Genomic DNA, 24,113 nt, shown 5'->3' on the forward strand with positions numbered 1-24,113 from the left:
GTTAGAACTGAGTGACTACAAGTTTAAAAATTTTGAAGTCACTCTTTCCTGCCATTAAGGGAGGGCCCCCACCATGGATAAACTGCTCGGGGGACTTGATAGGTTGAAGCCCTGTTTCAAATTAAGTGCTTTCTTTGGTACCTAGGCATCTGGAGTCTAAACAATACCATGTTATACCCTGTGATGCTTCAGGATGTAGCCCTGCCCCACATCTGACACACTGGGAGCCCCATAGAACCCAGCCTGTGACAATGCTTGCTTTTCTACCATCTTTCCATGGCTTGGCTCCAGGGTACCACCCAAGGAATCACAGAAAGTCTGGCTTGTTCTTTATCAATGAGACTTAGTAAATGACGATTTGTTACAAAACAGAGTACAATAATAAACAAGTTACAGTAGAGTCCATCTATGAAATCCCATGCCATCTAAAGATCTCATTTTAAGGTAATCATAGACTGTAATGACTCAACATACAAGAGAAAGGTTTATTTTTTAAATATCATTTCTATATCATTACTCCTCTCCTGATATGAAATCCATCATCTCCTGATGAAATTAAAATGTCTGACTTGGTGATAATAGCACAGATTTCACAGTTTGGAACAGATGTGGGAAGTTACCATATCATTGCAAAAGAAGGCTCTGTCTCATCATAGAGTTTAACTTCACACCTCTGGCCTTTTCTTTGGTCTGAAGTTGTAAAGTATTTTGGCTCTCCAACCTTAGAAATTGAAGAAAATCATTATTTTTCTTCACCTACAGTTGTAGAAGTACTTAAATATTTGTTGATGGAAATACTCAAATGTTTACCTTTTAAACAACAAATTAGAAATATCAAAATAGCTAGAATCACTAATATATATTTGATGATTTAACAGCATCTTTTATCTCTGAACCAGGTGTATTTAAGTTGTAAGTCACACACTTTGATTGAAGAGAGATACAGGTATGTGTGCTTTAAGTCAAGACTGTGGGATCTTTTCACCATGTCAGAACAAATGCTCCATGACAAGTCCCTGGGTGGCATCTATGTGGACTCAGTGAGGGTAGAAAGTACATTTTCAATACCTGTGTATCCCCATGGCTTAGCACAGGGCCTGGCACGGAGTTAATGTGATTGGATGAATTCATCTCTCTGGGCCTCAGTGTCCTCCTGCTAGCCCAGGTATGGATATTGATACCCCCTTTGCTGCCTTCGTAGGGACAAGCTGGTGAGAATCGAATGAGGGATACATGGGAATGTGCTTTGATATACCGTCTGATTCAGTCCACACTGTGGTGTAAGAGGATCATGGACGTGGAGGTGAACTCAGGGGCCCTTCTGTGCCCTCAGGGAGTTCTCAATGGAACAGCAGCACCTCTGATGGTCACACAGCAATGGCCCAAGCATGGACAGTCAGCTGCCCCCTATGCCACTGTCCCCCATGCATCTATTGTCAGGGCTGAGCTCCTTAGGAAGGAGCTGAAGAAAGAGTCACAGCTGCCTGCAGAAGAGAGCATCTAGAAAGAAAGTCAGAGGAAAGGACAGCCAGAGTATGAGAGAGGCCTACCATATCACAGCATGCAAGAAAACTGTATGAAAAGGAGTTTTAAAGTGAAGAGACCTAAGTAGAGGCGAGAAGGAAGAAAACAGGTTAAATAAAAACGTAAAGATAAGGAAATGTAAGAGGGATGGAAGCAAAATGGGAGAAAAAAGGCATGAAAATAAAAGAAATAATATAATCCTATGAAGGGTGGTACCAGACTCAAGGGGTGGAGGCAGGAAGGGGGACATGGAAAAAGCTGTTGTAGGTTTTATATTCATACTGAGTTTTAGAAAATCCTTACTACATTGTGATATAATGGCATTATATGGAATTTCAGGGAAATTGAGAGATCATATCCTGCCTTTAAGTAAGATTGAACCTAAGTTGCCCAGAAATGAATTTTTCCCATTTTTCATGACTGTCATATCGGGTGTTTATTCCTCCATCCTGAATGATACTGAGTGTTCACTGTGTGGCAGGCACTGTGCTGGGCTGGGCTGGGCTGGGCTGGGGAACAACGCAGGCAGGCCTCTGTTGGCCTGTCACGGGGATAGTCGACACTCAGTCATTTAATATGGAAACGCAATTAGCAATTACTTACAACATTAACTATAAGTACCTAAATCTATTTCCCATTTTTTTGTCTTCTGATTATCATCATTCTGTATATTGAGAAATTCTTCTTGCCCCTTTATTTATGTACTTTATTTTGTGAAAATTTGCTCCCTGCCAAGTGATTCTAGTCTGTCCAATGGAGTTCAAAACTTGCTGCAATAATTGGGTAAGAGGGAGATGTGGAAGCAAAGGATGGTGAGACATTCCCCGGCACCCCATGGAGTGTCGTTCTGCCCTGGTTTTCAGCACCTGATGCTATGCATTAGCTCACAGGGCCCCTACTGCAGCACCGTGGGTTTCTCGCTCTCTCCCCCAACTCAGGACAGCTCTGAGAACACGCACTGAATTGATTCCTTGATTTATTCAACTTAGGCCCCTTCAAAGAACTTCCTGGAGATCTTAAAGTCAATGAATTTACCCTTTCTATCTGTGCCTTTTGTTTAACTCAAGTATGAAAAGCTCTCATATAGTTAGCGGATCATTTATGACTGTGTACTGCATTTAACATTCAAATACAATTTTATTTTGCTACTCATTCACAGGTAAAATGCTGCTTTCCCTTTAATGAGAAGTGTTATTTTCTAAATTCAATGGAGGATGCATCAAGATACAGAGGAAATTTTACTCCAGTTGATTATTACTTTCCAAACACAAATAAAATGATAGAACTCCCCCCACCAAATTGAACTTGGCTTTGTTGGGGTTTTAACTTACCGACCTCACAGCTGCAAGGACATTAATAATTCTCCCATCAAGACTGTGTCCGTTTGCAACAATGTCACCCAATGAATAATAATCACAAGACTCTTTAACAGGTAAGTATATCAAAGAAAGTAGCTTGGCATCCACTTCATAACTGGAACAAACTTTTACCATTGAGTGATTCTCACTGAGCAATAGTTTATAATCGCTAAATTGTAAAAACACACACCAAGAGTTAATATCAAATGATTTTCTAATAGAAAAATACTTCAAAGTTCACAGTTAAACTTTGGTTGTAACTTAAACTATATTTTAAAAATTATATTAAGAAGATTTATACTTTTCACTCTTAGAAACATTGAAAAGCTTTGTAAAATATTTTTTGTCTAAAATGTATTTTCATTAAGAAAATGTTTTAAAGACCAACTGTGTCTGAGTTTTAAGCACACTAATAGTCTGATCTTGCACAATACTGAGTTTCAGTTTCTTTCTCTGTAAAAAAAAAAAAGGGGTGTAAAAGCACTCTAAAACATTGTGTGTATGTGGGGGGTGGATTTCCACCTCTATGACACTGACTGCCCTGCCTATGTGCTTCCCTTACCTCTGTGGTGCTCTGTAGGAACAGATGCACAATATTTACACAATTGAGGTGCTCTTCCCCTTCCAGCCAATCAACTTCCAAGTGTCCTCCATGGAGCATCTTTCTAGTCCTCTAATCCAGAGCCTCCCCCGCTCCCCCTCCCCCTGCTACTGCTTTAGGTGTTTCCCTCATCACTTCTCACCCAAACTACTGCTTGTCTCCTAAGCTTTGTTCCCCTACTGTCTGTCCTCAGGTAGCCAAAGTGATCTTCCTAAACCACGAATATGAATATATTTCCCATCTCCAAAGATCTTCTGGGCTAGCCATCACCAAAGCATGAAGTTGGTACAACAAGCAAAGCTGTCTGTGAAGTGTCTCTGCTTCTCTCTCGAGCTTCTCCTCCTGCTGTTCCCCTGCCTATATTCCAGCCACATCATATTCCTAGACTATGAAACTACCACTTTAGAGAAGAACGTAGTCAAACATCAACAGTTTCATAAGGTTTAAACTACTATTAACTGTTCTGGAAAAGGCCAGGAGATTTCATGTTTGTTCCCTCTGCCAAGGATGCTCTTCCCTCCCTCCATTCATGTGTTCATTCCATAAACACTTACTGAGAGCCTATTATGTGCCAGACCTTAGTCTAGGCACAGGGGGTACAGTGGTGAGGAAGACACACAAGACTTATGATCTCACAGAGTTTACATGCGTGAGAGGGAGACAGATAAGAACAATTAATCAAATAATCCCAGATTGTGATCACGGTTATGATGGTACACATACACTGTGTACAGGACGAAGTCCTAGTAATGCAGACTGGAAGGGCTACTACAGACAGAGTAGGTGGGGGAAGATCTAAGGAGGTGACATTTAAGCTGACACTTCAATGAGAAGAGCAAATAAGATTGTTCTTTGCAGAGGGAAGTGAACATGCAATGCTGTTAGTGCAGAATGAGCCCAGGATGTTCATAAAGTGGAGGACTCTTCATGTGGCTGCAGAGAAATGAGACCTATAAGATGAGGTCAGAAAAATGGGTGCAGGTGCACGTGTAGTAGAGACTTTTGTGCCCACCCAGAGCTCTTTACCAGCTACTCCCTTCTCTCTCGAGATTTGCCCTCAGCCAGAAATACCTTTAAGCCTTCCCTCCTCTGCAGGAATAGGGGGTGGACTTCAACCAATAACTTGTAAATACAGGGTACAAAAGCCCAGGCCTCTTTCTTTAGGGTGGTACCACTTTGAGGTGCCACTCATGCTCCAGAGCTCCCATCTGGGTCATGATGAGACTGGGCTCCTGCTGAACCTGCCTCTTTGCTCACCTTCCCCCCAGTGCTATCCTTACAGGCTGCTTCTAAGGGCTCTCCCTCAACAAATCATCTGCACAAAAATCCTCCTCTGGGCTCTACTTCCAGGTAACCTGAACTAAGATAGTAAGGCATGTGAAGAGAGTTATAAATTGAGATGAAAAAATGGATATATGACTTCCATGATTTACCTTTTCACTGTTCAGCTTTAATGTGACTAGAGTCAGATTTTTGTAATCTAAGAATGAGAATCAAAGCACTAAAAACAAAGCCATTTTTTATGTGATCCTATGTCAAAGTAAATTATTTCATAATCAAAGATAAATATTATGAAGCAGAATTAAACTCCTAATTTTCAAACTGAAGTATACACCTTTAATAAGCTCTCTGTTAATCTGACATGCAAAAACTTATTAGTAATAATCATTCTGGCATAAACTTATTAGTAATAATCATTCTGACATAAAGTAGTAATCATTCTGACCTCTGTGCTAGATTTACCTAGGAGTTGCAGGGCTGAACTTTTCTTCTCTTTCTAATTCCTTTCTTTGGATCAGGGGATTTTCAATTATCACTAAAACAGAGGGGAAAATATGATGCTATTACAAAAAAGTAACACGATAAGTTTAAAAAATGAGTGTACATAACAATGAACATTACAATGTTATTTCTAATTTTGAGTTGGTGTTATGTATCCTTCATAATCATTTTCTTGTGGCACTGTGAGCAACAGAATCCTGGGGTATGACCAATCAATTTGATCTCAGATGACATTTCTTATATTTTGTGTTTAAATCCCAACATATGATCCACATTAATATTACTTTATTGAATAGTTACAGTGAACATTTGATTTGGTTACAACATGCCCTTCTATCAAATAAATTGATCTTCACCCAATTCACAGCTGTCCTCAAAAATAGTGGTAGTTAGAAAGAGCAATGCAAAATCTGGGTCCTGATTTGAGCCCCACAACTTATCAGCTTTATGACTTAACATTTTAGGGTTTTCATTTCCTATGGTCTATGTTAGAGTTTTATGTGCTCTATTTTGCTAATTCCTCACACAACCATCCCTCATTATTATCCCTTTTTCCAAATGAAGAAATTGAAGTTCACAGAGGTTAAATAACCTTCTTGAGGTATTATATCTAGAAAGTAGTAGAGTTGGAATTAGAACTGTTCTAATTCTATTTGTAATTCTAATTTAAAAATCTGTAATCTTTTCATTCTACCACACCAAAATCTTATTTACTTCTATAAGCATCATCAGATTTACACCTTTAAAATCCCTTATCTCATTCATCCTCACAACAGCCATCAACATGGAACGTAGGTTAATACCGAAATATATCTTTAGCTCTAGGTAACTAATGTTCTGGCATTCATCCAAGAAATTCATCCAAGAAATGTTTTGCTTGTAGGAGGAGTAGGGTGTGGACTTCAGCCAATAACTTGTAAATACAGGGTACAAAATCCCAGGCCTCTTTCTTTAGGGTGGTACCACTTTGAGGTGCCATTCATGCTCCAGAGCTCCCATCTGGGTCAGGATGAGACTGGGCTCCTGCTGAACCTGCCTCTTTGCTTACCTTCCCCCCAATGCTATCCTTACAGGCTGCTTCTAAGGGCCTGTAAAGTTTTTGCAAAGTTTGCAAAGTTTTCTGCCTTCATAGTTCATATGTTCAACTACCTTATTATTCAGTTAGAGAGATACTATATGTAATCCTGAAAGTTAATAATATGATTGGGTGCTGAGTAACTAGTATGGGTACTAGGCTGCTTGATACTGCAGGGTTGGAGAGGAGTAGTTTAATTGTCCGTGTTACCCTTTCCCTTCTTTTTTCTACCATGAAAGAGAACTGGTATACATGCTTTCTTGTTTCTTGTATGAGGCTAGAGCTGTCATCTATTGAGTGACTAAGTTCTACACTTTATAACAGGCACACTATCTCATTTAACATTCACAAGCATCTATAGGGTATTAATTCATAGTGGAGACCCAACAAGATTAAGAAATTTTCTCAAAGCCACAATGTAATAAAAGTTGGTACTTGGAATTGAATTCAGATCTACCTGTTCTCAAAGTCTTGTTCTTTTCAATATACTACACTGTACCATAGAGGGCTATTGGGGTGGGTAGATGATATGAAAGATTTGGTATTTTAGGCTGAAGGTTTCTTAAAATCCATTAAAATTTCAAATATCTTTTATCAAAATCTATTTAGCATCCCTATTATAATTTTACAGGAAGATAAATGATTAGAGCCACAAGAGGGACTGATGCAAAGTGAAATAGAAATAAACCAAAGATCATAGAGCTACTTAGTAAAAATATGTGATTATCATGTTTGTATGTTTCAATTAAATGCTGAATGCCTTGTGTTATACTCTTAACACTTGACTTTTTTCTGGTAAGGTTCTTGAGAATAAGAATTGTGTCTCATTTCATTTTGAGTCCCTCAGTGTAGTTATCACAAACATATCATGGGAATAATACTGTAAGAGAAACAGTTTAAGAATCAATGCCAACTTACCACACTCCCCAACACGAAAGCTGTCAGAAAGTGATCTGATGTAATCTTCCTTGCCCCACGATGTTGCATTTACAAAATGGGTTGTTGAATCACGAATGGTGAAACTGAAAGTGTACCTTTCTGATCCAATATCTAAGGAAAAAACAATGCTTTTATTTTTCAAATGAAAATTTTTATTTTAACTTTGAACAAATATGATTATTTGATGCTAAAAACACTCAAACACATGGTGTAAAATATTATTTCAGATATAAATTATATAAGTTATGCTTTTATGAATTCAAAGCTGCCAAGGTAGATAACTCACCTCACTGTTACCCCTATGTTTCCTTTCCCCAGTTATCTGTATATTTGGAGGGAAATGACATGTAGGCTTGAACCATCCTGATATTAGCTTAGAGTCTCCATTTCTCTCTTACTGTTGTTTTAACCTAAGTCATAATTCAGATCTAAATTATTTCAAAACAAATAAACGTGTGCTGCTAAAAGATACCACTAGGGGTCAGCAAGTACTTTTTTTCCAAAATAAAATTTCTTTATTGTTTTGCTAATTTAAAAATAAATACAGGGCTTCCCTGGTGGCGCAATGGTTGAGAGTCAGCCTGCCGATTCAGGGAACACTGGTTCGTGCCCCGATCCGGGAAGATCCCACATGCCGCAGAGCGGCTGGGCCCGTGAGCCATGGCTGCTGAGCCTGCGCGTCCGGAGCCTCTGCTCCACAACAGGAGAGGCCACAACAGTGAGAGGCCCGCGTACCGCAGGAAAAAAAAAAAAAAAAAGTAATACAAAACAGCGTGGTACTGGCACAAAAACAGACACACAGATCAATGGAACAGGATAGAGCGCCCAGAAATAAACCCGCACACTTATGGTCAATTAATCTACAACAAAGGAGGCAAGAATCTACAATGGAGAAAAGACAGTCTCTTCAATAAGTGGTGCTGGGAAAACTGGACAGCTACACGTAAAAGAATGAAGTTAGAACATTCTCTAATACCATATACAAAATAAACTAAAAATGGATTAAAGACCTAAATGTAAGACCAGATACCATAAAACTCCTAGAGGAAAACATAGGCAGAACACTCTTTCACATAAATTGTGTCAATATTTTATTGGATCCATTCCTAAAACAAAGGCAATAAAAGCAAAAATAAACAAATGGAACCTAATTAAACCTAAACGCTTTTGCACAGCAAAGGAAACCATCAACAAAATGAAAAGACAAACTACTGAATGGGAGAAAATATTTGCAAATGATATAAACAATAAGGGGTTAATATCCAACATACATCAACAGCTCATACAACTCAACATCAAAAAAACTAACAACCCAATTTAAAAACTAGGTAGATGAACTGAATAGACATTCTTCCAAAGAGGAAATGCAGATGGCCAACAGGCACATGAAAAGATGTTCAATATCACTAATTATCAGGGAAATACAAATCAAAACAACAATGAGCTATCACCTCACACCTGTCAGAATGGCTATCGTCAAAAAGAACACAAATGGGCTTCCCTGGTGGCGCAGTGGTTGAGAGTCCGCCTGCCGATGCAGGGGACACGGGTTCGAGCCCCGGTCCGGGAAGATCCCACATGCCGCGGAGTGGCTTAGCCCGTGAGCCATGGCCGCTGAGCCTGCGCGTCTGGAGCCTGTGCTCCGCAACGGGAGAGGCCACAACAGTGAGAGGCCCGCGTACCGCAAAAAAATAAATAAATAAAAGAACACAAATAACAAACGCTGGCGAGAATGTAAAAAGGGAACCTTGTACACTGTTGCTGGGAATGTAAATTGGTGCAGCCACTGTGCGAATCAGTATGGACGCATCTCAAAAAACTAAAAATAGAACTACCATATGACCCAGCGATTCCACTTCTGAGAATATATCTGAAAAAAACAAAAACACTAATTTGAAAAGATACATGCACCCCAATGTTCATAGCAGCATTATTTACAATCGCCAAGACATGAAAGCAACCTAAGTGTCCATCACCAGATGAATAAAGAAGTTGTGAGATATATATATATATATATATATATATACATACATATATATATATATACACACACACACACACACACATATATATATATACAATGAAATTTTTACTCAGCTATATAAAACAATGAAATGTTACCATTTGCAGCAGAATGGATAGACTTGGAGGGCATTATGCTAAGTCAAATAAGTCAGACAAAAGACAAATACTGTATGACATCATTTATATGTGGAATCTAAAAAATACAACAAACCAGTGAATATAACAAAAAAGCAGAATCACAGATAGTGGTTACCAGTGGGGAGACGGAAGGAGGGAAGGAGGGAAGGGGGGAAGGGGGGAAGGGGGGAAGGAGAGAGGGGCAATATAGGGGTAGGGGATTAAGAGGTACAAACTTCTAGGTACAAAATAAGCTACAAAGATATACTATACAACACGTGGAATACAGCAAGTATTTTATAATAACTACAATGAAATATAACCTTTAAAATTGTAAATCACTATACTGTATACCTGTAAGTTCTATAATACTATATATCAACTATACTTCAATTTTAAAAGTTTTTAAAAAGTAATACAACCTAACATACAAATGCACATTATAGATATCTATTGAACTGTGATTAGCGCTTACCTTTGGGGTGGGGGCTGGGATGGGAAAAGTTGAGGGTTAAATGAAGAATTTCTCTTTTTGACTCTATGACCTTCTGCACTGCTTGAATTTTTTATGACAATATATTGATATGTGTAATGTTTTTTAAAGTCAGTAAGCATATCTTCTCCAAAAAAGGAATACTGTACAGACAATTATAAAAAATAGTCAAACACTACAGAAATGGTACCCTACTCTCACCGTCTAATAGGTGAAAATTTTATTTCATTGCTGTAATTTAAGCAAATATATAAATATTGACCTTTTCTAATTCATATATTTCAAGTTATTCCTTTTACAGCTTAGAAAACAGAGATGCAGGATTTCTCAAACTATTCAAGTGGTAATTCTGATCTAATTAATTATGATGCAGTAAAGAGAAGACAAACGAGTATGGGTGGGAGATGACATCTTTGTTATTTACCTCAAAAATAACAACAGAATATTATAAAAAATAAAATGAAAATAAAGGTACCTATCACTACACCATAAGTCAATTAACACAGCCACAATTAATTGTCTTCTTCTGTCAAAATTACTGGCTGGCTGACTAGAGCTCGGATTCCCTCAGGCTGTTTAGAAGGACTTATACTGTACCTTTTAATAAAAAGCATTGACACTTCAAAAGCTAATAATAGTGAATTGCTACTTTTGGCATTCTATAGTTTATCTCTGCATGTAAACTACAAAAGTTTGAGAGTCAGTTGATTTTAAAAATCCAATTTTAGTCTCGGATTGTGTTTCCATAGTCCTAAAATTCTTGCACAGTTCAAGCAACTCAATAAGAACCACTAAAGCCAAACTTAACTGTATTTTCCACATGTGAAAGATGATTTTTTTCCACTGAATTGTCTGGTTCTTTGAGTAAATACATAGATACTGCTGCCATACTTCTCTCGCTCAACACTGTCAGGACATATCCCTGCTGGAAAACCTTCCTCCTTATCACTTTCTGTCTTCTATGAAGATTTACCTGTGTACTTGTATCTCTTAGGCTGATATTGATAGTTAACATGGAGTTCTTACTGTGCCTTACACACCCTTCCATGTATGAGCTCATTTAATTCTCATCCCAGCTTTATTTACCCCGATTTCACAGCTGTACATAGAATAGATCTCAGATGACTCGTGCTGAGCCCAGTCAAACTAGCTCCACGTCCATCCTTTCAGACACTTTGATAACTGAGGATGATGAGACTACATACAATGTCTCTCTCTCTTACCTTTCCACCAGGTTTTACACAGTGGAGGTGCTCAATAAGTACTCGTTGATACACATTAATGAGTTGACCAATTTAGCTATTTTAGTACTGTATACACAGCTTTTTAAATTGTGTTTTAGAGATATCAAATAAAATCATTAAGAATGATTTAAGGCCACACATGTGGCCTTAAATCAAGTACTTTACCATGCAATAGGGAACATGGCTGTTGCTCTTAGGGAGTTAAACAGGCATGAGAAATTTAATCACTTAAATATATTTTGCTGTAGTCATAAGCCACAGTTGATGAAAAATGAAGCAAAGAGTTAAACAGAACTCAGCTTTTTCTGTCTGGAAAGCCTTTGACATCTGTTTTTCCAATAACTATGCCGATTATTTTCTGAAAAACAAAAAGGTTATAGAAGACAAATATTAAACACAGATGGAGATGGTAAATTTAATTTCATGGACTTGTTATATTTTACTGGCTCTAACAAACATTTTTAACTAGGAACCATTTAAATGTATTTATTCCAGACAAACATCTAAAACAACTTCATAAATGTTCAGCTCCACAAGGAGCAGTACAAAGTAATAAGACAGTTAACTGATATTACAAATATAATCATTTAATACTTAGTATGTTTCTACTTTATTTTCAATCATTAGGTGGAGCACAGTAACTGGCCTATGCTATCAGTCCTTACTGAATTCATTCAAAGCACATGTATAATGCAATTTAATTTGCCATGGTCTTCAAAGCTTTCTTTTATATAGGGTTTTCTAACAATCCACATAAAATTGCTTAGCTTCTTAATGCAAACATGCTGGACAGTAACATAAATTAGATTGTAACAAAACTTGCATATTGCTGCTAATAAATCTAAGCTCTGAAGTCCTAGATCTTAAACCTTAAAGATATTAACATCTTTAAAAATTTTAAAGTTCTCTTCAGTGACTAACAAAGAAAAATTAAGTATTTTTAAAATGTTTTAAGAAATAAAAATAACTACCTTTTTCTGAAAGGATGAATTTATATCACTAATTCTAGCAACTGATTTTAACCTTGCAATAATCTGTTACATTTAAAATACATTCAAGGACTTCCCTGGTGGTGCAGTGGTTAAGAATCCGCCTGCCAATGCAGGGGACACAGGTTTGAGCCCTGGTCTGGAAAGTTCCCACACGCCAGGGAGCAACTAAGCCATGCACCACAACAAAGTGAGCCTGTGCTCTAGAGCCCGCGTGCCACAACTCCTGAAGCCTGCACGCCTAGAGCCCGTGCTCCGCAACAAAGAGAAGCCACCACGGTGAGAAGCCCACGCACTGCAATGAAGAGTAACCCCCACTTGCTGCAGCTAGAGAAAGCCCGCGCACAGAAACAAAGACCCAACGCAGCCAAAATAAATCTGAAAAAAATATAAATAAAATACATTCAAGCTTTTAAGACTACCACATCCTAGCTGAGCTATTAGCTAGTCTTATTACATTTAGACATATTACTATTATTTCTTTAAATTCCATATGCATGCAGATCTCACTGAATTTTGTTGGGAAAACAACTAATGGAAATATTGAGTAAAATTTTCTAACTGAAGAGGCAATTAGCAAATAGTTTACCTTTCAAGAAAAACTGTAACATCAATAATTATTTTTAACATTAATAAAGTTTAAATTGCAAATTATTGAAGTTATATGTAAATTTATCCCATTTTAAGAAATATGATTTGCAAATTCTAAATGTAAACAGCAGACTGCTGGGGGTAGGAAAAGTAAGGCAGTATGATAATTGCTTTACAATGAATTCTTCACCTTATAAGATGATTCCACCTAGATTTCTTTTAAATAAATAACAATCTAGGCATACTTGACATGACTGATTCCCCCACAATCCCTTCCCCCAAAATGAATTTTCACATAATGATTTCAGAAATATATCTTTTGTGTACCTTTATGTCATAAAAGCCGCATAATAGCAAGTATTTCAGTATATAACTTGGGCAATTTGACTAGAGAATAGATACTGCTGAACGACAATGTTTTAATTTTATAATGCTAAATTTGAGTACTCATTAAATATTTAATTAAAATATAGTACAAGGACTTCCCTGGTGGCGCAGTGGTTAAGAATCTGCCTGCCAGTGCAGTGGACACAGGTTTGATCCCTGGTCTGGGAAGATCACACATGCCGCAGAGCAACTAAGCCCATGCACCGCAACTACTGAGCCTGCGCTCTAGAGCCTGCGAGCTACAACTTCTGAAGCCCGTGTACCTAGAGCCCGTGCTCTGCAACAACAGAAGTCACCACAATGAGAAGCCCACGCACCACAACAAAGAGTAGCCCCAGCTCACAGCAAGTAGAGAAAGCCCGTGCAGCAAAGAAGACCCAATGCAGCCAAAAATAAATAAATAAAATAAAATATAATACAAGTAAACTTTTGACAATTTTTAACAATCGCTAGTCATATCTACAATCTCCTAATCCGTAGACAAAAGAAAGACTAATTTTCATTTAGCTGGCATAAATACAAAGAAGTTTAGGAGTGTTTAATATCTAACAATCACTAATGCAGTATCTGTATACTTGTCAATTATACAAGCACGTGTTGAAACGAATCAATAATGTTGACATAATGTAATATTACCACCTAAAGTTTCAACAGAGATCAAATGAACCACTACCACCGCTGAAACCTACCAGATTAGCCATATTTGGATGCAGGTCTGAAAGTGCAGTAAAGTTCTTTGATGCAATGGAGTTAGCCATTCTTTTATCTGCATATTAGAAAATATAACTTAGATGCATAAATTAAACAACTGAAATAAACCTTGAAAAATTCCAAGACTGAAAAAAGAATTTATTAGGAAAGTACTGGATATTCTACTCATTCTTTGGGAAAACTTTATGTTACAACAATGAAATGCAAGTTAGATTCAACCTGTAAAAAGCATGTTTCAAAATGTCCACTTAAAGTTTTGAATGATAGAGTTAGGTTTAAATTTTTAACTTTCACTTTTCAAAAAAATAATTTAGCAATATTTGAGCCCCCTGCAAATTTAGTTTCAGATGAGAAATGATTCAATGGGACATTTGCAGATTTAAATATTTATTACCATAAAGCCTACTTTAAAAAAACATAGCAAAACTCTATTGTAACCACCTTGAATCATGCATTTAGTTACACTGTGTAAGGGTAGTACTTTATCCTCACCTCTGGATGGTAAGTAAGCTCCATCAGGGCAGAGGCAGGATCTTACAAATTTTTTGTATGTGCATTTCAATGCTACCTTGCACGTAAAAAGCACTCAATAAATAAATGAAATGGTGGCTTGTCCCTCAATATCATCACTAGAAAAGGTTTTAGTGTAATAACAACTGTCAGCTACACCAAACTAGCAGATTTACTCCATTTCACTTCATATTACGTGGCCTCTTTAACAGTGAATGCCCTCAGCTACAGGCTGCACTTTCAGGACATGTCGCATAATACGTTTCAGGAAGACTGTGGAGTTAGTTAAATATGATTATGAATTCCAGCGCCACTAGTTTGTAGTCAAATGTTTTGAATTACTGAGTTTTAATTTCTTCATCCACAAAATATGGATAACATCTACCCTACAGGGTTGTTGTGAGAATTCAAAATAATGTACGTAAGGTGCCTAGATGTTCACAGGCTCTTGACAGATGAGAACACTGCTTTTCATTCTTATCCAATGTAGCAGCTTCTGCATTCAAGCCAGAATAAACAATGGGGAATTAAGCAGCTTTAAGGTCCTACTTATTCTTCGGCCTAGTCTGATCTGGCTTACTATGCAATTTCAGTCTCTGAAATTCTTGACAAACCCTGATGGATTCATTCATTCATCCATCCACTCAACAAACATTTATTGAGAGCCTGTCAAGTGCTACACACTTGAGGTTAGAGAGGAAGAACTATTCAGTAGCCAGATTTTGTGTAAAAACACTATCCATCTACGTATTGAGTTCTCCAAATTTTTACCCCTTAATATCTCTTGGTGGTTATTGACTTACAAGTAATATCACATGAACTCTTTGAAGTTCCTTCACTTTCTACTATTATTCAAAATATATGGTGATATACCTTAGTGTCTGTCTACCAAAAAAATGACAACTTGCTTCTCTACACGGACATTTTGAGAAATACAAAATTACCATGAAATAAAGAGCTCAATATGGTGATACAGAGATTATACGATTCAACAGCAACTACTGTCCCTTCTACTTTCCAAATATATTTTAAATGTCTCCTTTTCTCCATCTCCGATGCCATCTCCTCAGCCCAAGGCTCAGTCATTCCTCATCTAGAGTACTGCAATTACCTGGTTTTTATACATAGTTTATTCATTCAACATGCGTCGGTTGAGTGTCTGATATGTATCAGGCCCTGAATCAGGATGGGGGATGGCTCAGAGAGCAGCAACGAAAACAGAGGGCCAGATGTGGGACTAGTGGCCTCAAGGCCACTGACTCAGATACTTGATAAGGGTAAAAGGAAAGAAGAGGTGGTGGTGAACCTAGTCTGGTTAAGGTAACATGATGGCAATGTAACAGGTAATAGTTGTGGCGTGTCTACTATGAGGCCGACCCTATACCACAGACTAGATACACCATGACCATCTCTGACAGCCCCCCAGCCCAGGTCTCCCAAATTCCCTTCCCTGAGTTCTGTGCCCTCCTCCTACTTTTGAAGGGCAACCTCCCGCCTGGACCGGAGCCCAGTCTGACCTGGCCAATTCCTCCCAGGGCCTTCCTGGTCCCTTGCTTTAGGTTTCATGAGGGCATGGTAGGGCCCAAGCCCCTCATGCTCCTACTTGCTACAGCTTTCCTCCAGAGGACAAAGCTGCACTGCTTGGTCCTTACTCTCGTTGTGGCTCTGGAAAAAGAGAAGGGGACTCTGGACCCAGACAAGGAAGAGGCATTGCTAGCTGCTGGCTCTGAGAAGGTGTCTGACCCACAGGTCAGCTGAGGCTGTCAGTCAGACCCTCAGGGCAAACCCCACCAACTTTCTGATTTTGATGCCATTGTCTCAAATTCTGAGCAGGCCAGAGTGAGCAGACCTGGGGCCTTGGTATACACAGTTTCCTCTTCCTTAAGCATCCTCTCCAATCCCACCCTCACATCTTCCCAAGACAGGATCTTCAGCATTCTTTGGATCTCAAGGAGAAGACTTTCCTACTACCCTCCTTCAAGTATCCCCCAGCCTCTATTCCCTCTCTTAGCATTCCTAATTCATAATTGTTGCTTGTGTGCTGTCTTTCTCCCTCATCACAGAGTGGGGTCTATGATGATAGGCTGTAATGTGAAATTATTGCTATAATTAACTTTTTGGATAAATAGAATTTTAGTTAACAGCTAATTTTACATTTATATCCAGCATTTAAACTATAGAAACAAGTACAGTTTATATCCTGCTATTCTAGATAAATAGAGCTTTTAAACAGCTCAGCAATGATGGTCCTATAATTTGCTATTTTACTCTGTGCTGGGGCTACTACAGAGAAGTCCTCTTTATGTGGTTATTTCTATACATGGAAATCCCCCCAAACTTTCATCACAAACCAAAGATTTTCTAACAAACTTTGACAAAATTGGTCACCTCTCACAGAGGGGAACAGTCGCTCAATTATCTTTATAAATCCATTTCAAAAAAGTAGATTTTACTCCTCTTACTGCTTCAATGGGAACTCAGCAAGTTTTGCACTTTTTTTAAGTTTTTTTTTTTTTTTCCCGGCCCCATCGTGTGGCTTGTGGGATTTTAGTTCCCCAACCAGGGAATGAACCAGGCCACGGCAGTGAAAGGGCCAAGTCCTAACCACTAGACCACCCACCAGGGCACTCCCTGTATTTTGAAATTCTAGAAGAACGCTTGTTAATAACCTTTCAAGGTAGTTTCAAATTTTCTAACTAAAAGCTGTTTTGAAAAAAAGAAGAAGAGAAAGAGAGAGAAAGAAAGAGGGAGGGAGGAAGGAAGGAAGGAGAGAAAAAGAAAGGAAGGAATGAATGAAGGAAGGAAGGGAGGGAGGAAGGAAGGGAGGAAGGAAGGGAGGGAGGAAAGAAAGAGGAAACATGCATGACTTGCATTCAAATACCATTTCCCAAAGTTTATCATTTCACGCCCTCCTCACACTTTTGCACCTTATAGATGATAAGTCCAGCGCTTGGCAAACAGGGATTGAAAGCGGTCCCTTTGAAACCCTGAGGTGAAATGCGACTCTTCTCCCTATTCACTCTGTTTTAAAATGTATTCTGAAGATTCCAACTCTATGACATTCCGGAAAAGGCAAAACTGTAGAGACAGCACACCACCTAAAGTTGCGGGAGGGAGGGGTGAGTCGTGGGTAGGGAGTTTCCGAGGCAGTGAAACTGCTCTGAAGGATCCTGTAACCCTGTGTGTCCTTAGGCATCTGTCAAACCCACAGAATGTCCAACACCAAGCGCGAACCCTAACGTAAGCCAGTCTCTGGGGGGAACTCATTTTTGAGTCACTGCAGGACGTGGGTATATATCTCGCATAATTACACCCCCGCGTCTGCACTCGCCGCGCTCTACGCGGACGTCCACACTCTAAGGTGTTCTGCGTGTTTCTACGTGACTGTGTCCCCGCGTGTTTCGACTAGAAGCCGAGGTCACCTGCCCGCTTCGCATCCGGGCGTGTTCTACGAACCCTAACCCGCCGGCTTCCACCGCGCGGGGAGACGGGGGTGGCCCGAGGGCCGGCCAGGACTCGGGGCCGGGGGCTCGGCGCAGGCCTCGCCTTCGTCACCACCCGCCAAGTGCGCGGGCAGCTGGGAGGGGAGGCCGCTCCCACCGCGGACGCCGCAGCTCTGAGATCCGCCCTCAGGAGCGGACGAGAGCCAGCCATCCGCCGCCCACAGCCGCGCGGGACCCGCCGCCCGCCGCCACCGGGCTTCACCTCAGGCGTCCGCGCCGGCTTCTCCCGGGAGCGCTCGCTTAGCCGCTCCTCGCACCTGGACAGCGGTCCGCCACACACAGGCCCCACCCGGCCGCTTCTCCACAGCGCGTTCAGCCCACAACCCAACAGCTTGACTACGGTCGCGCGAGGAATGCCGCGCGACCGTTAGCGCAGGCCCCGCCCCGCCTCGCGCTGGCCCCGCCCGTCCCGAGAGCCGACTCCACCCACGCCGACTCTGCCCCGACTCCGCCGACCTCAGACTTCGCCCCCGAATCCGCCCCGAATCCGCCCTCCCCGCCCCACGAGCTCCGACTCCACCCACGCCCGGGCTCTGCTCCGACCCCCCAGCTCCGACCCCACCCCCGCCCCGCCCCCGAACTCCGATTCCACACACGCCCTGACACCCCCAGAGTTCTAACTCCTATCCCGCCCCGCCCCTGCGTCCTGACTCCGCCCTCGACCCTGCCCTGTTCCCTCGGGCTGCATTGAGGGCCTCGGTCCTTCTGGAGTGCGGGTCATGAGGAGCGAGACTCCGGGAGGCTGGGCGCGAGTGGTTCCCGTTTCTTTCCTTTCCCGGGGCCCCAAGCCTGTCCTCCAGACTCGAGGACCCTCCGGGGCGGGAGTCCGGGGTGCTAAGAACCAGGCGCCCAGGAAGATGCTGGGGATCTTTTCTGCTGAAACACGGCAGAAATGCAGGAGGCGTTGCTATAGAAAGTGCAGCAGCTGAATGCACACCTACAAACAAGTGCTAGTGAAACCGGGGAAATCTGGAAAAGACTGGGTGTGTCTACTTCAGTAACCTAGTTGTGAGCTTGCAGGATGTTCTGATTGGGGAGAAGTGGATCAAGTGTAGCAGGGATCTCTCTTTTTTCTTATACTGCGTGTGACTCTATCTCAAAAGAAGAGTGCATGGAAGAAAAGGGTGCATGATTGCTCATAAGGCTTTTAGAAGGGGAGTGGGTGCTGGATGCAGACCCTGTCACCTGATGGGGGAGTGTGAAGGAAGGCCAGGCTGCTAGAACAATAACGATAAATACTGATGACGCTATTTATATCATTTCAGATATATACATATAGATATACACTATAAGTATAATTTGATGTGCTAAATATTGAGCTTAGGTGAACCTGATAAAACATCGCTAGATTTTTAGTTAGTACCATTTGGAAATCTTTTTAGTCTGACTTATAAACTAATTTTTGTTAATAGAGTACTAATCAGGGGCAAATAAGTTAAGATCCAATAACAAAATCCTTTAAATTTGTCACCAACGACTGTCCACATGTAGCATTACTTAAATTATTGAGCTTCTTTCTTTAAAAGGAAAAACAACTTTGATACTTATTAAACAACCATATACGGCAAAAGAAAAATACAACATCAGGGGCAAGTCTTATGTAGTTATCAAAACATAGTGTTTTTTTGTTCGTGTGTGTGTGTGTGTGTGTGTGGTTTTTTGTGGGGTTTTTTTGGCAGTGCTGTACGGTTTCCAGGATCTTAGTTTCCTGACCAGGGATTGAACTCAAGCCCCAGCAGTGAGAGCACCGAGTCCTAACCACTGGACAGCCAGGGAATTCCTTCCTTTGTTAGTTTTTAATTTCCTAAATAATAGTGGAAAGGAAAATGAAGTACCTGCATTCCCACCACTTAAGATTTAATAGAGGGCTTCCCTGGTGGCTCAGTGGTTGAGAGTCTGCCTGCCGATGCAGGCGACACGGGTTCGTGCCCCGGTCTGGGAAGATCCCACATGCCGCGGAGCGGCTGGGCCCGTGAGCCATGGCCGCTGAGCCTGCGCGTCCGGAGCCTGTGCTCCGCAGCGGGAGAGGCCACAACGGTGAGAGGCCCAAGTACCGCAAAAAAAAAAAAAAAAAAAAAAAAAAAAAAAAAATTTAATAGAGAAAGCTTTAAAATTTTTTCCATATTCCTTTCTAGTCTTTGTCTTCACAAGAACTTGCGTTGATCTTCCCTAAAGATTTTAAGTCAATTCTAAAGAAAAAAAAAAAGGTATAGAAATAGTTTGCATGCACTTTTCATTTGAGCCTCAGTGGGGGAATAATATTTTAAATTTTTGTTTTTATTTTTTCATATTTTAGCAAATTAATTTTTGCTGAAAGCTATCTAAGATTAAGCAAGCATAGTCAGCCTCACCAGGATACAACAGGCTTTTCATAAGACATGCTGCTTCGAAACACAAGCCTGAAAGAGTGGGATTGTTTGATGTTAATAATAAAATTGGGACCCCCCCCTCCCTCGTTGAGTAAAGCATTCATTTCTTCCATTTTTTATAGCAATTCTGTGAACTTGCTTTTTTCTTCACAATAGAATTAACTTAATACATTTTGGATGGATGTGAACAGAAGCAAGGACAGGGAATGCCTAGCCTTGCCACTTGATGTAGAAGTCGAGGGTGAGTGAACAAAGGTCAGCACTGAAAAATACTTGTGTGTCTGGCTAAAGAAATGGCGTGAGGCTACACTCGTCACCTCCCGGGAGCATGCCAGCCGTCAGACCATCAAGGAGCATGTCACAAAGGCGTGACAAGGAAAACATGTAGTAATCAACTTCACATGTACTAATTGGTGGGGAAAAAATGGACAATTCTTTTAATGAATTACAAGACCACCTTTTATTTATTCAACAACAAAATAACTTTTCTAAAGTTGGTCCAGTGATTACAATATCCCTCCCAGGAGCTGAAATGCAGGCAACTTAATTATTAGTCTCACTCTCCACTCTTCCGTCTGTAATGGGACCAGCCAACATTTAAACAGATTGTACAACAAGGACCTACTGTATAGCATGGGGAAATGTACTCAGTATTTTGTAATAACCTATAAGGGAAAAGAACCTGAAAAATATATATATGTATATATATATAACTGAATCACTTTGCTGTACACCTGAAACTAACACAACATTGTAAATTAACTATACTTCAACTAAAAAAAAAAAAGAAAATCAATTAACCATAAAAAAAAAAACAGATGTAGATGCACTAGCATTTACAGATACTTGTGTAAATTTTTGCAAAATTTTTCTGAAGAGAAGCGAAGTAACCCGTGAATGAGGTTGGAAAAACTAAATGTGGAAATCGGGTTTAGAGGCAAAATGGAGCAATTGAAGAGCTACTGGAGCACATGAGAGGCATTTGGGTGGAGCCAGATTCAGGAAAATTTGAAGTTGCATCGGAAAAGAGAGCATTCATAAAAACACAAAGCAGTAGCAACTCCGGAGTAACCTGAGGACCACGAGCCCAGGAATGTTCCCTGCAAACTGCTGAGTCAGGATTCAGGAGCTGTGGGAAGAACAGATTACTTCTCAAGTCCGAGGGACTCAAACAACAACAACAAAAACTTGATTTGTTCCCCGAGCACAGTAACTGAGAGGGGAAACTGTAAACGTTGGCGAATGAATGGAATTAGTAAGGATCAGGGTTTAACTACAAAGTGAAACGGAAAAACCTACTAAGAGCCTGAAATACGAGCTGATCTACAGTAAATAAACTAAACTGAGTCAGGAGCAGGGTCTGGAACACAGTCACACCTCGTTTTATTATGATTTTCTCTCTCTTTTTTTTTTATACATTTATTTTATTTATTTTGGCTGGGTTGGGTCTTCGTTTGCTGCGCGAGGGCTTTCACTAGTTGTGGCGAGGGGGGGCTACTCTTCATTGCAGTGCACGGGCTTTTCATTGCGGTTGCTTGTCTTGTTGTGGAGCACAGGCTCTAGGCGCAGGGGCTTCAGTAGATGCGGCACGTGGACTCAGTAGCTGTGGCTCACGGGCTTAGTTGCTCCGTGGAATGTGAGATCAATCACCAGGGCTTGAACCCATGTAGCTTGCATTGGCAGGCAGATTCTTAACCACTGCACCACTAGGGAAGTCCCCCAATAAAGTACTTTTAAATTAAGTTATGTACATTGTTTTTTTTAGACATAATGCTATTGCACACTTAATAGACTAAGCATAGTATAAATAGAACTTTTATATGCACTAGGAAACCAAAACACTTGTCCGACTCAGTTTTATTGCGGTGGTCTGGAATCGAGCCATGGTGCCTGTCATTTGGTGTCTGTGGTCCATGCTATGTATTGCAGTGTGTCCTTTCTGTGCCCTACATGCCTGCTGTGCACTGTACCAAAGAGAACGTGTTGAGGGAAGGAGAGCTGGAGGAGAAGGAGGTCATGAGCACACAAAACACAGGCTTCCATTTGGGGAAAAGAACCCGGCTGCCCCCAGCCCACCCCACTGGAGGGTTACTCCTGTGACAACATTAGGAAGGCCCACCTCTCTGGAGGGCTGTCCTGGGCCAGTTTCACCACAGTTTATGTTAGACATATACAATTTTTTAAACCTTCTGAAATTATTGCAAACAACTTTACCAGCTACATTGCAATGAACCACATCACTGACCTCTCAGCTTCCAGCTCCATAGTGCCACCTGGCTGCAGGCATCTCTGCCTACTAGACAGACCAGGTGGAGCTAAGCTCAGGGCACCTAAAACTAAACTCAGAAGCTCAGGCCGGCCCTTCTTCTTCCCGTTCTGTCATAAACGTGCACTAGTAACCCAAGCTCAGAGCCTGAAATGTAGCCTTGCATCTTCCACTCTACCTTCACCTAATCAGCTGTTGGGTTCTATTTTTCTTTGGAAAATCTTTCTTTCTTTCTTTTTCTTTCTTTCTTTCTTTCTTTCTTTCTTTCTTTCTTTCTTTCTTTCCTTCAACTTTTTAATTAAATTTTTATTGGAGTGTAGTTGATTTACAATGTTGTGTTAGCTTCAGTTGTACAGCAAAGTGAATCAGTTATAACATACATATACATATATCCACTCTTTTTTATTTTAGATTCTTTTCCCATATAGGCCATTACAGAGTATTGAGTAGAGTTCCCTGTTCTATATAGCAGGTTCTTATTAGTTATCTATTTTATATATAGTAATGTGTATACGTCAGTCCCAATCTCCCAATTCATCCCACCTCGCCCCCCATCACCTGGTAACCATAATTTTGTTTTCTACCTCCCTGACTCTACTTCTGTTTTGTAAATAAGTTCATTTGTACCCTTGTTTCTTTAGATTCCAGATATAAGCAATTAATTTTTTAAATTAATTTTTATTGGAGTATAGTTGGTTTACAATGTTGTGCTAGTTTCTGCTGAACAGCAAAATGAATCAGTTACACATATACATATACCCACACTTTTTTAGATCCTATTCCCACATATTTAGAAAACCTCTTGAACCTGCCCTGGTCTTCCCATTTCTGTTGCTTCATTTTGCCCAATGGCGTCACCTTGGAAGCTTACCTCTGCCTGGTCCAGCCCCCCTACACCCTACTGCTGCATTAAGCTCCCAGCTCCCATCCCAGCATTCCCCTGCTGTGAAATCTTCAATCCTGCCTATCTTACAGGGCCCAGCTTTTTCTGTAAGGGGTCATCATATAAAGGGCACTGTGGGCCAGATGGTCTTGTCAAAATGACTCAACTCTACCTGCATAGTGTAAAAGGTACCCATAGGCAATACCTGAACAAACGAGCATGTCTGTGTCCAATAAAATTTTATTTACAAAACAGGCAGTGGGCCAGATTTGGCCTGTGAGCCACTGTTTACAGATCCCAGGATTAAAATAACAATTCCTTAGTTTGGAATTCATCACTTTCTAGAATTTGGACTCAAATTAAAACTCTAGCCCTCTTTCCCACCATTTCTCTAAAATATGCCTTTTCTCCCCAAGACTTTTAGAGAGGTAATGAATTTCCCGCACTGCAAATATACAAATACTTTTACAGATACAGAACAGCTACTGGTCCTGAGACAACAGTCTTTATTCCCATGTTTTTCATTGTCAGTGAAGCTGACACTCAGCACTTCATTGTTACTTCTAGAAGACATTTTTAAGAGCTACCCCGCATGAAGCCACCACACCATCGTGAATGACGACTGCCCAATTAGGTGACTTTATAGTCCAAATTACTCCAAGCTAAGAGTATGGGTGCTTGGGAAAAGCCGATTTCCACATGCAGCCCTACGCTTTCCTTCCTCTGGGTCCAAATCCCAGATTTTG

The 24,113-nt window shown here is 40.5% G+C and overlaps 1 protein-coding gene across 1 annotated transcript in view; it reads right to left on the reverse strand.

Annotated features, from left to right (window-relative positions):
• MEIOB (meiosis specific with OB-fold) overlaps positions 1-18,186 on the reverse strand; it is a 29,537-nt gene extending 11,351 nt beyond the window's left edge. Inside the window, exons 1-7 of the mRNA XM_079943835.1 lie at positions 18,052-18,186; positions 13,815-13,891; positions 11,459-11,516; positions 7,259-7,390; positions 5,227-5,299; positions 2,856-3,051; positions 621-721 (exon numbers count right to left, since the gene is read on the reverse strand). Of these exons, the coding sequence (XP_079799961.1) occupies positions 621-721; positions 2,856-3,051; positions 5,227-5,299; positions 7,259-7,390; positions 11,459-11,516; positions 13,815-13,883 (629 nt within the window). The 5' untranslated portion in view covers positions 13,884-13,891; positions 18,052-18,186. The remainder of the gene's footprint in view (positions 1-620; positions 722-2,855; positions 3,052-5,226; positions 5,300-7,258; positions 7,391-11,458; positions 11,517-13,814; positions 13,892-18,051) is intronic.
• Positions 18,187-24,113: the final 5,927 nt, after the last annotated feature.

Source organism: Stenella coeruleoalba (genome assembly GCF_951394435.1).
Source record: "Stenella coeruleoalba genome assembly, chromosome: 15".
NCBI classification, from domain to species: Eukaryota; Metazoa; Chordata; class Mammalia; order Artiodactyla; family Delphinidae; genus Stenella; species Stenella coeruleoalba.